Genomic DNA, 16926 nt, shown 5'->3' on the forward strand with positions numbered 1-16926 from the left:
TAATCTGCATGCATATGCAAACTAGGCACACAGTTGTTGACACACATCATTAAAAATTAGGCCCTTGCTGTGGCACAGTGTAAATATCTTGCTAGGGTACACACTCCAAATGTAGAAAGTATTGCAAAAAATAATTTCTGCACTGTAAAATCTCTATTAATTTTTAATGTTACCTGCTGCCAGTAGTAGTCTGATTAAATCAGCAAATACAGAGAAATTTCTTATTAAAACTAGAAACTTGACATATTCTGAGTGTGCATAAAGCATTACTGTGATCTCTGAAATTCATAACATATCTTACAGTCTTTATAGTAAAATTATTTAAGATGTATAATGTAACATGAGGGGGAAAAAATATTTAGTAAAGCCCATCTCATCCCAATCACTGCATAATCAACTGACCATGATTTATTTGTGTAGGTATTGCAGACTGAAAAGAAGCTATTCATTAATTTATACCCCAGAAATTGGTAGAGGCCCTTGGCTGCTGGGCATGTCAAGAATTTGAGCAATAGTTTGTGATACATCAGCATGAACAAAAAAACTTCCTGGAAATGCCCAGGCATAGATTTGAATGTTGCAAGGGCTGTTCATCATAGGTGTGAATAATTAAGCTGAGCGACCCCTATGCAAGCTGTGTGTAAATTGTATTTTCAGATAGGCTACAATCAGGAATGTCCTGAAACCATTGACTTCAGCTTTCACTTACATTCTGAATTCAGTGGTTGCAATGTGAGCCAAACAAAAATCTGAATCTAAACATCCCAAAGGAGTAAATTCAAGTTCGGGTTTAAATCAGGATCCAGGTTGCATGGCTGGTCCCGTCTCTATTTATAATCTGGTTGCTAGGAAACATGTTGTATTTTAGATTAGCACATTGTTAGAAATATTTGGCAAAAAGAGCACTTCCCTGACTTAGGGCGTTGTAGAAGGAACTAGCATTTACAGTAAAATTACCACACAAATTGGATTTAATTAAGGTTTTCTATTTTTGTTTTTATTAACAGAAACTTCCAAGCAAGTTCAAGAAGATCTATGCAGAGTTTGAAAGCTCAATGGTGAATAGCAATAGATCCCTTATTCTATGCACAATCTGAGCTAATTCAGTTTCCGAATAACTGATTTGAATTCCTTGATTCAGAACGTTTTATATGTCCTTGTTTGACTTTAAGAAGTTTATGATCCCATTTTAGAGCTGCTAAAACAAGTATGTATGACTAATAAATTATACTCTTAGGAACCTACTCTGAGAGAACTTATGTACCACTCAAAGTTAATCTGGGAACTCAGAAACGCTTTATCACAAGTTTTCCGATTGTACATATGGGAAATTATATTTTCCAACCTGGATTTCTCCAGGCAATACGTTTTAGTGTTACAGCATATGCAAAACTGGATCTGCAGCTGCAAGGAGGGAGGAAAAATGTGCAGTTCCTTTAATGAACAGTTTTTTGTAATTGTATCTTACCTTGCTATTTGGCATGAAAAATGTTTGTGTTTAACGGCTGCATTCTCATCATGTAAACTGTATGGGAGAATGATAAAAGGCTTTTAAAGCCACAGGAAAAAATAATTATTTTAATAAATGCCATGACATCTAAATGAATGCATACAGTGTCTCAATACTTATAATAATACATATTAGTAATTATTTGATATCTCGTTTTTTCTTAAGGATCCATCAAGAAACCATAGGGCCTACAGACTAACTGTAGCTAAATTGGACCCTCCGATAATTCCTTTCATGCCACTACTTATAAAAGGTAAGCTTGGATGTTACCAGAATTATTAACTTGAAAGCTATTTGTCAAATATTTGAAGAATAAGAGTAGCAGCAAGAAAAAGCAAAAATCAATCTCAGTGTGAGGTATGATCTTTCTCCTTTATAAAAAGCATGACACAGAGACAAGAAAAACTGCTTTAGTACCTCTGAATATCATACCTCAATTTTACTAGTCTCAGAAATGCTGCAAACTAAAGACTATATGTTTTACAGCTGCTTTGATTTTTGTAAGGCATAGGTAAATTTTTCTGCTGTTTTGTATAGCCATGATTCAGTAATGTGCTTTTATGTGGCTTTTATTTCTATACAGACATGACGTTTACTCATGAGGGAAACAAGACATTCACTGACAATCTAGTAAACTTCGAAAAAATGGTATGTATGACATGTTTGAAACGAAATTTAATGAGACTTCCCTATTCATGTCTTCAGGAGGGAACTTCTCAACAATAACTTCCAGGGCCAAAGTGTAGGCAGAACCACGAGCTGGCAAAAATAGTCTGCGGTGTGCACAGCACCTGGGACCTCTGGGTTTCTGGAAAACCTCACAGAGGTGGAGAAGAAACTGCCCGCTGAGCCATGCACAGCCAAAATGTTTCCTAGGAGAGGCGGCAGCAGTGACAGGAAGCAGAGCTGTTAGAGACAAGTTTTAACAGCCAGTGTGGGACCAAGCTGTGATTTGAACTGCTATTCCTTCAAACAGGACTGAACTGCCTCAGGCTGGGATAGTTCTGCATTGCTCCTCCGAGAACGAAAGGAGCTTTCATATAGAACATGCACAACATATTATTTTCTTCTTTCCTTTAGCAAGTGAAAGGAGACTTCTGTTACTTGATTACTTTCATATTGGAAAGGGGGATCAATGATAGGAGGCTAAATTATGCTCAAATTTTATTAAATCCTGCACCTAAGCTCTCATAATTTCAAAAACTGCAGGCAGGCAACTTCTCATGGCAGAAATATCAACTGAAACTCACGTTTTGCAGCAGTGAGAAGCCATTTTCTTGGCTGCAGAGGCGAATTAATGTGGCTAATGACACCTGCATCTGAGAACCAGGGTTAGCCAAGCCCAGCTACAAGGAGCTGCACTGCAAAACCAAACCTGACTTGCTGTTCTGGCAGTACAGCTGCATACAGCAGTCATGCTAGAGCATACCTACTCTGTCACCTATATCCTCTTGTTCTCAGTACTACAGTAAACAGGACCACTCTGTGGTTATTTCCAGTGCACGATGGAGGAGCTTCTCTTACCTTTTGAGCACTGATACTGCGGAGGGGAAAAAGGGCAACTTTCAGCTCTTTAGAAAACTTTGCAGAAAAGGGATCATCTTTCTGAATGATTTTTTCTCTTAGATTTTAGTCTGTAGCTCCAGGACAGTCTCTGTCCTAGGGTGAAAATACCTCTTTACTAAGCTGAGATTTTTTTGTGGGTAAATGGTAGTGCTAATGCCTGAGTCAGGGCCTGACCTCACTTTGCAATAATGACATTCTGCAATTGCATACACAGACTGTGTTGCCATCTCCTTCCAAAGGCCTTGAACCTTCTACCTGCAGAGAAGGACATTTTCCTGGGCCGCTTGTTCTAATTAGATAGATAAATATCTATATTTTAGGACAGATAGTAAATATTTGGTGGAACACAAAGGGATCTCAGACTTGGCTGGAGCACCTCCAAACCAGGACGGATGGCAGCTGCATTGCTATAGCCATGGCTATGTGGCTGGCTCTGTGTTCTCCACCTCACTTGGCCTACTTACACCTCCTGAGCCAGAAGAGCGGGTATATCCGCAGGCCTCAGAGCTGTATGTCTCAGGCTCTTCTTTATTCCTGATTATGTGTAAAAGTCATTACAGGAGGCAGGAGCTCTCCTGCGACCACTTGCCCATAGACAGAAGTTCAGTCCAGGCTTGTCATTTAGAAAATGGTTCTGCACCACTCTGTACCACAGTCTGGCATTCCCAAGGCCACGAGTGAATTTTACAGCAGCTTAAACTGATCCGCATCTAGGCTGCTGCAGGTCTGCCCTTTTCATCCCAGTCTGCACATTGCCTTATCTTCAATGTAAGTATGTTATCTCCAGAACATGGATTTACTAATAGCACCCAAAAGTTTTAAATAAAATTTTATGCTGCGTGAATGTAGTATCACCCATTTTGATCAGTAATCTGAGTTTTGAGCATTTCTTTTAGGAGGGGAAAATGAAGGCCAATTAATGTATTTTTGATGCTATATATTTTTCAGAAAATCAATATAATGTCTCACGTTTCTCCACACAACAGAAAGGGAAGCGTTCTCCTTTCTCAGTATTCTAAACCTTTCTTCAGTTAGTGCTCTACCTAAAAGCTCACTCTGCTTTTTCTCCAGGCCTTACTACAAGTGTATCTTTTGTGGTTTTAATGCTCTGCACTAGCTATTCTGCATGCTTCTATGGTGCTTTTACTGTTTTGCTCAAACCATGGTTCCTCAAAGCAACATGTATTCAGATTCCACCCACGTAATTCATTCAAATCCTAATGTGGACCTGGCATTTTTTAGCTTTTTGCATATGTCATCAGGTCAAGCAAAGAAGAAAAGCCTACTGTTAAACCTCAGTCGCTACCGCCTACTTATGTTAAGCTTACAACTGTCACATCCACACATAATTGCCAGATATTAACTAGTGAAGACAAGACCACTCAGCCAGATAACTCTCAGACAAATTCAGCTCTCTTTTACATAAGTATAAACTGAAGGTAAATCCGTGATGTTATTCTGCCATTTTCAGGAGAAAAGCAGAAGGCAGATTTCCTTGCAGGAATCCTGTCCTGCCGTTTGTTGTTTCTGCCTGTTTGTTCTGCTGCGTGATGTTGTGTCACAAGCAGATGGAGATATCTCTGAACATTGCTGGGAGCCACTCTTACTGATCTGTCTAAAACATCTTCGTTCTTTGCAAAATGATTTCCCTCGATCCATCCTAACTTTGATGCTTGCTGAAGTTTATGAATAAAAATATCTGGGTCGTTGCCACTGGTGGTGCCATTTGCCACCGGAGAAGGTGGATCCTTCCGACTCTCACGTACGCACAGTGATGAAACTGAGAACAGCCTCTGGCATCGTGTCTGCATTCTCACCACAGAGCTCTGATCCCAACAGCTGATGTGCTGCTGACAACTTTATTCCTGTAACTGGCAGCCAAAAGTAGAAGTTTGATCTAGTGGCATCTCTTCAGCTGAAACAGCTTCCTCTAAATCTTTTATGTTTTCTGATGCTACTGTTATTATTTATATTAAATGGTGCATCTTAACACATGCAGGAGCTGTCAGACGGTGTCTGAGCCAGGAGTTTCCCAAGTGCCAGAAACAGTGCGGCCTGGTTTCCTAAACATTTGTGTTTCATGGCTGCCTGCGCTCCGCCCAGAGCTCTCCTCGTGGCTGGGGCATGTGTGGTTTCTTCATGGCTGAGGAATTCTGTGTAAATAGGCTTTTGTCATAACATAGGAACTTGCACTACAGCTTTTTCCCTGAAGGAGAGAGGAGAAGAGGGTGCTTACAAGATCTTTCTCTTGTCCACAGCCATCTATTTTCACAGAAAATTAGTAGGAGCTTTCTTACGTTTGAAAACTCTGGGTTCTTTTTTCAAATTTGACAAAATTGTTTAAAGAACAAGGCAAAACCGGATGTTTTTTAGCAAGTCAAGCTAAAAAGAAAAGGGACTGAGAAATGTTTTTCCTACCACACTTTCCTATAAATCGGTCTTTTCAGAGGTGTAGTGACTGAACTGTGGTATTGGCAGTAGTAGGGGGACATCACTCGGCAGAGGATTACGGAGATTTACCTGCTGCTGCCTTTGTGACTGCCTGCTCCTTCTTCCCCTTCTGCATCTCCCGATCCCCATGGATGCCTCTCATCTGGAGAAGGCTGTGAGGAGTGGGAGGGCAGGGACAGCTAGCCAGGGAAGAGAATGTCATGTGTGGCAGAGTCACAGCTATGCGTAAAGAGGGAAGTTTGTAAGCGGGTCCATTTGGTTTGTACAAGATGTGGGCAAGCGATGTTAAATGTGTCAGAAATAGGTACACTCTTTGTATTTGCACTGTACCAGTGCTCTTTACTATGCTCTTTATTGCATGAAGCAAGGTGGGGGGATGGAGGAAACAAGGATTTGGCCTTAAAATCCAGCCTGGAACATTTTCATACTTTTGGCGGTAAGTAGACAGAATAATTAAGTTACTGGTATTAGTGGTATAACTCTGTAGTAAAAGGCTTTGTCTTCAATACCAAACAAGACATGATTTTAGTGAAGTATTGAAGGTCTTTGACTTATCTCACTGTAAGAAGCTGATGGAGACAACGTACAAGCTGTTTCCGCTATGGTGTTGCTCAGATGTACCTTCTAGGTTGGCATATACTCCATGACCTTGTGTGGAAAAAAGTACCTGCATCTTTTCTCCACTAGTGAGTTGACAGTAGATGTTAGTTGTGTTTCTTTAGAAGACCCATCTATGTAAAGACTGAAGACATACTTGTCATGGAGGAACAAGGAATGAATCAGCTTGTAAAGTTTTTTAAATACTGTAGTTGTGGTTTGGCAGGTTGAGGCCATTTTGAGAGCTGCAAGCAAGCGAAAGATAAAAAGATGGCAGTAGACCACAAACACAATTAGTTTGTGATCTAGAATACACATTTATCTTTTAGGTCCAATAATGACCCTCTTTTCAGGTGAAGGAGAGCTCCCAAAGCTGTCAGTAGTATCAGTTCCTATAAACTCTGTATGATTTAGCAGATACAGGACAACCTACAACCTGCAGCACAGTACATGGCAATATATAACATTCAAGTGACACTGCTTTTATAGCTATATATTTATAAAAAATTTAAAAGCCCTTGCGTAGAGTTATGTTTTGCCAGGGGAAGAAGAGAGAGGAAAGTGAGGAAAGTACTGAACATGACTCTCCTAAAGGACAGGCAGTATTTCATATTCTTGACCACTTAGTGATTTCCGCTTTTTTCAAACCTCAGCTCCATAATCCTGCATTCTGACTGCCAGTACTGGGTTTTGTATTCGTAGACAGAGGGAAGATGCAATTATCTGGGAGCTTTATCAGTGCCATTTCTCAAATCATCAGGCAGCCTGAACAAAGATCGCTTTCCGTGGCACCATCTCCGTGTCGCGCTACCCAGCATGTCTCAGAAACGGCACCTGTAGAGGGAGCAGAAATCACGAAAAAGCTCTGAAAGTCCTGACCTGCCATGGCAGCACCAAACAGTGCCATGATGCTGGCCACTGATGCTTCTCTTTGTCAAGCCTCTTCACCCTTCAGGTGTGAAATGACGATTAGAGAGTCTGTGCAGATTGGTTTTCGGGTTTTGTGGAGATGAACAAAAGGGAATTCACACTCTGATCCTTATGCAAAAAAGGGCAAACATTCTTTCATTTTTGGAACATAAAGATTATGCAAAAAGTGTGTGACTAAAGACCTTAGTAGTTTTCTATGGCATATATGAATATTTATAACATTTAGAAACCTGGGTTTGGAATGGATTAGAAGATAATGTGCTGGCCTGCTGCCACTATTCCAGACTGTGTAAGACTTGAAAGGGTATTGTTGTGTTTATATAGCATGCTGGTATTAGCACTTGCTTGTTAGATTATGCAGTTGGTTCTGTTTCAGAAAGATCCAAATTTAGGTTTGTATGGCTTTTCAGTAATGGTCTTTCTTAGCACAGTGAGAAAACAGAGGTTAATTTTTGCAGATATTAACTAGAGGTAATCCTGTATTTGAAGAAAAATTGTAAGGAGCAGCAATTAAACTTCCATCTGAACATTTTCTCTGTACATGTTTCTAGTTTTCTTGAATCAAAAGAAGACAATCCAACTTATATACAAGATTCAGGAAGGGAAATTCATTTTCGCTTCATATGCTGTTTTTCTGTTCAATGTGCACCTTCCAAAGAGGAGCTCTTTTGAGTTTATATTAGACAGTACAACAGCACTTGGAAAAAAGCAATGTGAAAGGAGCTCTTCGAGGATACATAATGCGCCAGAATCTCCCCACTGGGCTGCGATGCTGTCTTCTGGCCACGGTTTCTCCATTTATTCTGTTTTAACACCCACTTCCTCATTCCTTTGTGTTTCATCATTGCCAGGATACTTCTGAAGACACAGGTTGAAGGAGATTATCCTCAGGAATAGGCAAAGTAACTCCTTAAAAGGAAGCCTTTCCACCAACTGAAGGAAGCCGGGCAGTTCAGCCTGTAACCAGAAGTGGACAAGTTCAGTGCCACTTTGTTTTTCCTTGCCTGGAAGAGTCCATGTAATGAGAAATTTGGAAAAGCGAAAACTTTTTCAAAACCTTCACTACACATGCGATTTGTCTTTCAGTACAGTACAGCATTACAGTACTTATACTGAATGCTATGCTTTCTTTTCTGAACAAATTCCCTACATAAGTAAAAAAGAGTAAAATGATTCCACAGAACACACTTTTTTTGATAAATCTATGTTTTCACCACAAAAGCTTAATACTAAACTAATGAAACATTGAGCCTACAGTCTAGCTCCAAAGATTATTATGAAATGAGGCTTCAAAACCTAAGCATTTACAGGTATGAAAAATTAGGGTGTGTATTAACAATCCATCTACAGCTGGCTGTCTCCATAAAAATGAAGTGTCCTTAGCAAAGCTTCCATTGAAATTAGATGCTCTTCAAACTTCATCAGGTCAGCTGGTCCAGTTCAACTTTATGTTCTCTCCTTGAAATAGTTATTTTAGGGGAGTACTTTTTGAAATGGTATAAATTAAAATAGCAGCATCACATAACAGAAGCAAATATGAATCCATAGAGTTATTAAGCTTTCATGTTTACGTGTTCATGTTGCTTTGATTTTCATTTGATTGGGTTAGACTTGAAGAACCAACACTGTAATATGCAGTGCGTTCTGTCTCAATCCGGTACTATAATGGGTGCTTATTTTTGAGTATTTAAGAGGTTCCATTTAATTCAGTGGGGCTTATTCACATGCTTAATGCTAAGCACATAGGAGAATGTTTGCAAGGTAAGTGCCTTAGAAAGTCTGCCTCGTAACAGCTTGAAGAAGCATGAAAATTAACACAGGATCAAAATTACTCGTACTTGAAATCCACTTAGTTTCCACATGTAAATACATATGACTTTAGGAACAATATAAGCAAACCCATATCCAAATTCCCCAGATCTTTTTGGAACTTGTGTTTTAGAAGTAAAATATTTTAGATCAGTTTCAGAATAGCTACATTTCATTTTATTATTCAATGTGTAATCCACAAAAATGTAGTAGATGATATATCAGTAGTGTTTCTAATGCTGACCACGAGCCATACCCATTTTTCTATGCTTGACAGTGCATTAAAATGTCTAAGATTATTTGGTATGTGTGTAAGGAATGTTTTACATTGGTGCTTCCCACTTCTGTAATGACAGATTTTACAAAGGTACTTTATTTATAACATCAATTTCATGCAAGATTATCATTGTGTGTGAGTTTGAGGAGCGTATGCCCTAGGTTATACTGTTTACTAGTAAGAAATGTGTCCTTCCATTGTGCGAGGCCTTGTGACTAGCTTGTTAATCGCACAAAAATTTCAAGAAGGTACGAAGCAGCCTGGTGAGAGTGCGCTGTGTTAAAAGATGTAGCTGTGTTGTAATAGTTGGACCATGTTAAAGTGCTGGAACAAATGTTAGACTCTGATTAGAACAGCATTTCCCTCCTCTGCTTTTAATCTAAGCAAAAAAAGACTGAAACAAATGTTGTCCGTGTAACAGTGATTGAATCAAACTACCTAGCTAAGGAGTCCAGTTTTACTGCTGAAGCTTCAGTTCATTTGATACTATGCAGAACAACTAATTTTGCCCCCGCCCTGGTAGGTGTATTACCTGTGTGGTGCTAATCACACAAGCCAGTTAAAATTTTGCAGTCCAGGACAGAGTCTGAAATGTTTTGCTTTATGACTTACCTTCATTTATATTCTTAAAAGCTATTGTAAAATAGCATCTGATTAAGCAGAGCAAAATGTATTGATGAATATTTTCTTACCCGAGTAAGTGAAATGATGGCTTATTTACCGGAGAGCAAGCACAGCCAAGATGGATGGAAGTGACTTCTGGTTTTTTTATGAATTGCCAGTAGAAGTGTCCACCAAAAGCAAATCCACTTTTCATGCTGAGTTAGATGCACTTGTGCGAGCTAACACAAACAGGTCGGTTTGATGAAACTTGCTTACAGCACACAGTTCTAACGGTGGCCTTCTCACCTGTGGGTCGAGCATCCCTCCTTTCCAGAGGGAATCGGTGAACACACATCCTTACGTGCTCATTTTACACGCTCATTTTCCAGGAGGTCTGCATTTTAAACTCAAATTCATATTCAAGGTGAAGGCTCTTTAATTGCTGAGTACATTCTAGAAATGGCCTTGCTGTTAGGAACCGATGGTCTTAAAATTAACATGTGTACATACTCCAAGGTGTTCTACATGATGTGTCTTTTACTTTTTAATGTGGGAAGATGCTATCAAAGCAACGCGCATCGAAGGGGCTGATTTTCATTCTTAGTTAAGGCCTTTTACGGCATCCAAGCAAGGGAAAGGGTTCTCTGAGCGCATGTAAATTGCACTCATGCTCATTTAAAGCCTGTGTAAATGCAAATCACACCCTACATATGAGGGTATCAGCATTAAAATTATATTTTCATTCATATGACTGCTTTTATTGGCATATGTCTTCACACTCAGGCACAGTTAGGTGCTTCGTTTAAATGATGATGAAATACAGTGCTTGTTCTCTGATTGCATCCCATCTTTTCTTTCCAGCGCATGATTGCCAACACTGTCAGGACGGTGAAATTCTGCCGCAGCCAATCTTTCAGTAAGTGTATTACAACATCTGCACAGTCAGCATTATCATCAGTAGCAACAGTAATTATGACTAATTCTGTGTGTACCAGAATTGAAAAGCCTGGTTTCCAATGATTCTTCCATGTTTGGATCCTCCACTGTTTCATAGGGTGAAGTATCCTTCAGGAAGCTCTAATAAGCCCCTTCTCCTCCATCTCTTTTCCAAGCCCATGAAGGAGCTAAATATCTGTGAGGTCTCTACACATCCGTCAGATTAGAATTGGTAGAAATTAGCCACGGGGTTCAGAAGTGGTTGAAATCAGGCTAGCAGACAGCAGCACACAGCTACATGCAGAATACTTGCTTGGGTAAACCCTGTTTTTATAGGATACCTGTCTGGAAACATGACGTTTATAAATTAAATAACTGCATAAGGTGATGAACTTAAAACCTGTTTGTCAGTAAAATTACCTGAACCTGCTTAAGGCCATGTAAGATGACAGAGCTGTACGGTCAAACAGGCTTGCTTGGTGGGGCTCACCCTGTCTGGGTGCGCTGTCAGTCCCAGTCACACCGGCATTTCCTCAGCACTTCATTCATTTTGCCTCACAGCAGCCTTCCTCTTTCTCAAAGAACAGAATAAGTAATATAAAACAATATCTTTTTATAACAACAGTTTATTTCCATCTGGGTCAAAGCTTAACTCTAGAAGATCAAGTTAAGGGAGCTTTTTTTTTCTCCCACCACCAAGGTTTTTCTGGCTATGTTTCTTTTAATTTGAATGTATTAAGCACTGTTGAGACCTCCACACGTTTAGAAATGGGCGTGGATTTTCACTATACATGGTATAACGAAAGGCCGGCATATGGATGTACCGTATCTAGGTCTCGTGCTTTTTGTGTGTGTGTACGTGTATTTATATATAGTAGATGCTTCAGTATCTTTCTTTTAAAGAAGTTTAAGTTACCGAACACATATTTCATTAGATTGTAAGCTGTTCACTGTGAGGCTGGAGATACTCAGATTTTAACTTGGTGGTATTTCATAATTGTTGTCGGAGTAGGTATAATACAGTTAAGTAATGTAAACAGGGAGTAAATTTTGAGGCTTGGATAGGGCAGCTGCTAAACACTACAGTGTTACAAACATTTAATACTGAGCTAGAAATGGCAATATTTCATGAAAGGAGGCTTAGATCAGTTATATAGTTTTGAATCTGTGTGAAAGCTGCTGGTTCAAACGCAGATGGGCAGCTTTAAATCATACTAGTTAGCTACAGAATTTATAGCTATTGACTGGTAAGGTGATGTATAAAACTGTAACCAAGGGCCATCAATTTGAGTAAATGTAGCCAAAGATACCTGAGAGAAAAAGTTAATTTGTGGGGGAAGTAACCGGAAAGACTATCAGATGTGGAGGGAAGGTATCAAAGAGAGCAATTTCTAAATATTTTCTTTTTAACTCAGCAGGATCTGGTGTTTCCTGTGGCAGCTTCTGAAGCATTATGCATTCTGTCCAGGCATTTGTTCGTTTAAGTGTATCAATCCTACATCATTTCTCTTTCACCAGATCCCGATGCAGCCCTAACTAATAAGAACCATCAGGATGTTCGGAGCTATGTGCGGCAATTAAATGTGATTGACAACCAGAGAACTTTATCACAGATGTCTCACCGACTAGAACCGCGTCGAGCATAAACATTTGAAGCGATGATGAGAAATGATCTTTTATCCTGTCAAGGTCACTTGTTAAGAACTTCACTTTCTCTGCTACCGCACTGCCACTACAAAAAATAAGCAAAAACATATTCTAAGGTCTTAGGCAACGCACAATGTACCAGCCTGTCGGAGAACTTTGGCTGAGGAAGAATTTATGCACTGTAGCTGTACGGGTGGCCATGTTGTGAACTGTTAATTCATCTTAAAGCTTAGTAAATGATTTCTCATATGGATAAAGAAGGCAAAAGATAAAATAGAATAGCTAGTGAAAAATGCTCAAAAAGCTTCTAACAATTTTAAGAGAGGTAGTGTTTTTCTCCCTAATTAAAGATCTGTATTTTATGATTTATTCTCCAGGTTAGGACCAAAACTGATCATCAGTTCAGCTTGCCCAGCTACTCTTGACCTCAGTAGAACACGTATGTAAGCATCTGATAGAGGAATGTGGGTTACAGAGAGGTCCCAGGTATGGTTCCATTCAGAGAAGACTTACAAGTATTTCCATTTGAAATACAACAGCTAAGAAGAATTCCTGATCTTAATTGTACTGCCTACTCCTGCAAGCGGTGTGGCCTTTTCAGAAAACTGACAGGGCTGAAAATGTTTTGAATTATAAATAGATTAAGCTGTGTTTACATTTTACTTCTTTTTTTAAACTACCAATCAGGTTTTTACAAAATTCCATGACAATAGTGAGGTTGTCGAAATCAATAGCATAAAGGTAGCAAAGGACTGGTTCAAAAAGAGCACAATATGCACAAACAGATTTCAAGAGAATAATTTCTTGGACATTAAAACCTTAAACTTCACCTATAATTAATTGTGGCTGGTTAACACACATTTTCACATTTTCTGGTCTTAAGCATTTACAAATATCTTAATTTTCAGCCAATTGTTTTGCACTTTCAATAGACTGTAAATAAATGTTAATTCATTATGTTCTAGAATATTTATTTATGTAATAGCTATTGTGCCAAAATAATTCAGTTTTATTTATTTTGTTTAGCATGTTATGGGAGTGCAGCTTTTGTCTTTATACTTTGTGTGCATTTTATGTGTAGGAATTGTGTGATGTATGTTTTCTGTAAATAACACGCAGTACCTTATTAAATGTAATTGCCAGAAGGGTTTAGTTGCTGGCCTTATTTGCACTTTCAGCTTCATTCCTGCATAAATACCGATGCTATTAATTGGCTGATACAGCAAACTTCGCCTGTCATTTGCTGGGCCTCGACACCGCAGTTAGCCTGCGTCCACGGCGATATGGATGACCAGTCCAAAGCCAGGCAGCTCTGTCCCTGCCGCAGGGGATGACAGCCTTGCAGTCATGGAACACTATGGTTTTATTAGCTGGTTTGCTCAGAGTTTCTAAGAGGCTCCCTATCCTCCCATGTAAAGAGAGGAAACATTTAAAGTGGAAAGGTTTAAATGAAGAAGGGACGTATTCTTAATTTTGGCTATCTGACTAATTGGTCCTGCTCGGTCACTAATGTGAGCGCTACCAGTTACCTTGTCTTGGCCAGGATTTTACCTCAGGTTGGCTAACTCAGCTCGAGACCTTGGCTCATGGCACTCGAGAGACCGCTGGCCTCGGTCACCTCTGGGCGGTCTGTCAAGTCCTGCAGCCCAGAGGGAAGAGGGGATCCGGCTCGTACCCTTTCCCCTCCGAGACCATCCGTGCTAGCCGAAACCCTCCACGGGATTGCCGTACCGCAGCGGGGCAAGCGCTGATGGTGGCCACGTGTGTGCCAGGGGAACAACGGCAGTCAGCTGGCACAAGGCTCACCTAGTGCATTCACACCGGCTCTGCTCTGCGAAGCTGGATGTTGTGACACTGAGTAAGCCTGAAATTAGAAGTGGCAACTAGTATCACTAAGCTTCAGAGCTGACCTCATTGATACAGCCTACATTTCACTACTGACGCAGAGTATACTTTTCATGGCATTGCCCAGGACTGTGTGAAGTCAGTATACACATAAAGATTTCACTTTTTTAATCTACAAAAATAACTGCATCCTTTTAGTTAAAACATAAATTCTGTAAAAGCTGAGAGGGTCACCAGGGAAATGCTGACACACAGAACTACTATCTGCTCAGTACCTGCACTCTGCAAAGGAAAGAATTACACAGTTAAGAAATATTCTGCAGCATGATGAAATAATTTATTTTAACTTTGCTGTCTGACTAGAAGTTCAAGATGATTCAGAGGAAAACCAGCTAATAACAGAGACAAATTTGTGTCTTATTATTTCAAGTAAGAAATATTTCCATTTGTACTGCTCTATGAATATACTTCTTATGGCTTATTCAGATACAGAATCTTCCCAGAAGCAAAGAATGCAGTAGAATAAACTGCAGGGACACAATTAACTCAAAAGACGTTTTTATCTTTATAATCAATTTAAAACATATGCGAGTTCACAATTTTATTTGTTCCAGATTTGTTCCTATCGTTTGGACTTTCATTTATTTCTGTGTTAACTGGTTTATAAAGCTGCCAGGTTTCAGCTTGGCTTTGCACATAGAGCGATTCTTCATCTGTTTAGCATGACTTTCTCCCCTTGGTTTGTTCTTCTGTTCCTTAGAACTTCTAACTGTTTTACTTGCTTGTTTCCAGACACTCTCTATCATGTAGATACGTCCCAGTGACACAAACAGAGGTTTTATGGCACCTCCATATCAACAGATGAATGCAGTTTACCTACTCAATGAAACCGGTATCTGGCATTTTTTAATTTTCCAATAAAGGGCGCTGTACAAATAACGAGTGTTGCTATCTCTGTATCTAATTCATCCAAGTGGCTCCGATAGTTGCTATGGTGCTGATCACAGTCAACATACCTAGAGATTAAATGAATAAAAGTACCTTCTGGCTGTGGGATCCATACTGGCCTGCTCTCGCTCCCCGTCTTGGCTTTACAACAGGAGGGCAGCTGTCGATGTGTTGCTCCCGCTGTGTGAACGCTAAGCGACTGTTGCAATAGCGTGAAGAATGCATAGGAAATGTTGAAATGTCAAAACGCCCATGCTGTCTTCGCCCTGTGCTTGCAGCTGCGAGTCACAACTCGGATCCTGCCTCGGTGAAGAGCTGCCCCTTATCTGCTGCTCTGGGGCCGCTCTGCAAGCCCGGGCTCAGGTGCCGTGCCAACACAGCCAAGCCAGAGAGGGTCGGGGCGTCCCCAGGCCCGCTCCGCTCCTGGTCCGTACTGCTTTTCATTGCAGTGCTTGTCCACATTTTGGCCCGTGCCAACCAGCACCGTATGAGAGCGTCCAGCCACTGTTTGTGGGTGAGCATGCACCAGGGACCATCTCCAGCGGGCAAGCCAGTCCATCCCATCACCACCACCGGGATGGTGATGCCTTGGGCGCTTTGGAAAATGTTCTGCATTACAGGGTTCCACTGTCAACATGGTTTTTTTGCTCAAGCAGCAGCCCAGAGCACAAACACCTCTGTTTGGGGCTGCAGAGCCCAAAGAGTCACAGGGTCCAGCTCTCCTCTGCCCCAGCGCATCTCCCTGTTGTCGATTTGTTAGGATTTGCTGGATTTCTCAATGGCCGGCCCGGGGCTGCCCATTGCTGGACAGAGCTGGGAACAAAGGTTAAATCCAGGGAGGCTGAATCCAACACTCCAGGAGACCACTGGATCCAAAATATTTTCCCCAGACAACTTGTTCAAACCCAATCAGCCACAACAATGTGACAGTGCCAGATAAAAGAGTGCAAATGTATTTGCAGGACTCTGCAGATGAGGGTTTGGGTTTTTTCCTACTGAGGAAAACGCTGTGAAGGCACACAGCCTCCGCAGACCAGGTACAAAGAGAGAGACGGACAAAAAAAGTCCCTCTTTTCAAAGAGACACTGGCAAAACAACCTTTTAAGCACAAGAAGTTTAAACACAATTTAGAAATCTTACAAAATAAGTTAGAGAGAAATCAAAAGGTTTAACCTGCAGGGGTACCGAAAGAGATAATGACTTTTGCTTTAAAAAAAAAAATAAAAGAAACAGTTTAACAAAATGACAAAATGTAACGGCAGAAAATTATAAGTCTAAATTGTTAACATAGCTTCTTAGTAAGGTCAACTGCATAATATAGAGTACCTTAACCTCTTCCAGCAATTTTTAAACACCACGCAGCTTAAATAGACTACGTCTGAATTCAGCGATATTTCTTCTGGGAGCTCGAATGCAAATCAAGAGGTAATAGTGGAAGAAAATTAAAAGATGTGCTATTCTCATTTCATTTTTTGTACTGATAATAAGGAAAGCAGCACAGAGAGTGATACGGCAAAGTGAACCTCTAACTTCAATAGCTTTTCTTTCACTGTTAATCTGAAATGCATTACACCCTGCCTTTTCAAATAATCATAATGTTCTTTACCGTAGCTGGCATTAAAGTTTAGCAGGCATAAGCAGCAGCTGTCACCAGAGGTCAAGGTATTAGCAATCAAAGAAAATAATGACCAGATTAAAAAGTTATCATTAAAATGACTAAACCAGAAACTTCTGTAGCAGCCTGTCTTCACAGGGAGCACAAACGGCCAGTGCAGCCCTGCCTGTGAGGCTGTGGCTGGGTCCAGGG

At 40.3% G+C, this 16926-nt stretch overlaps 1 protein-coding gene across 3 annotated transcripts in view; it reads left to right on the forward strand.

Annotated features, from left to right (window-relative positions):
- The window catches only part of RAPGEF4 (Rap guanine nucleotide exchange factor 4), a 170650-nt gene extending 155546 nt beyond the window's left edge, over window positions 1-15104 (forward strand). For 2 of the 3 annotated variants that reach the window (XM_075430945.1, XM_075430947.1), the window contains 5 exons: window positions 1008-1058; window positions 1676-1763; window positions 2094-2158; window positions 10605-10659; window positions 12198-15104. In XM_075430945.1, the coding sequence (XP_075287060.1) occupies window positions 1008-1058; window positions 1676-1763; window positions 2094-2158; window positions 10605-10659; window positions 12198-12325 (387 nt within the window). In that variant the 3' untranslated portion in view covers window positions 12326-15104. The remainder of the gene's footprint in view (window positions 1-1007; window positions 1059-1675; window positions 1764-2093; window positions 2159-10604; window positions 10660-12197) is intronic. The other variant, XM_075430946.1, reaches the window with a different exon arrangement.
- The last annotated feature ends 1822 nt before the right edge of the window (window positions 15105-16926 follow it).

The sequence above is a fragment of the Opisthocomus hoazin genome, chromosome 9 (genome assembly GCF_030867145.1).
Source record: "Opisthocomus hoazin isolate bOpiHoa1 chromosome 9, bOpiHoa1.hap1, whole genome shotgun sequence".
In the NCBI taxonomy this organism is placed as follows: Eukaryota; Metazoa; Chordata; class Aves; order Opisthocomiformes; family Opisthocomidae; genus Opisthocomus; species Opisthocomus hoazin.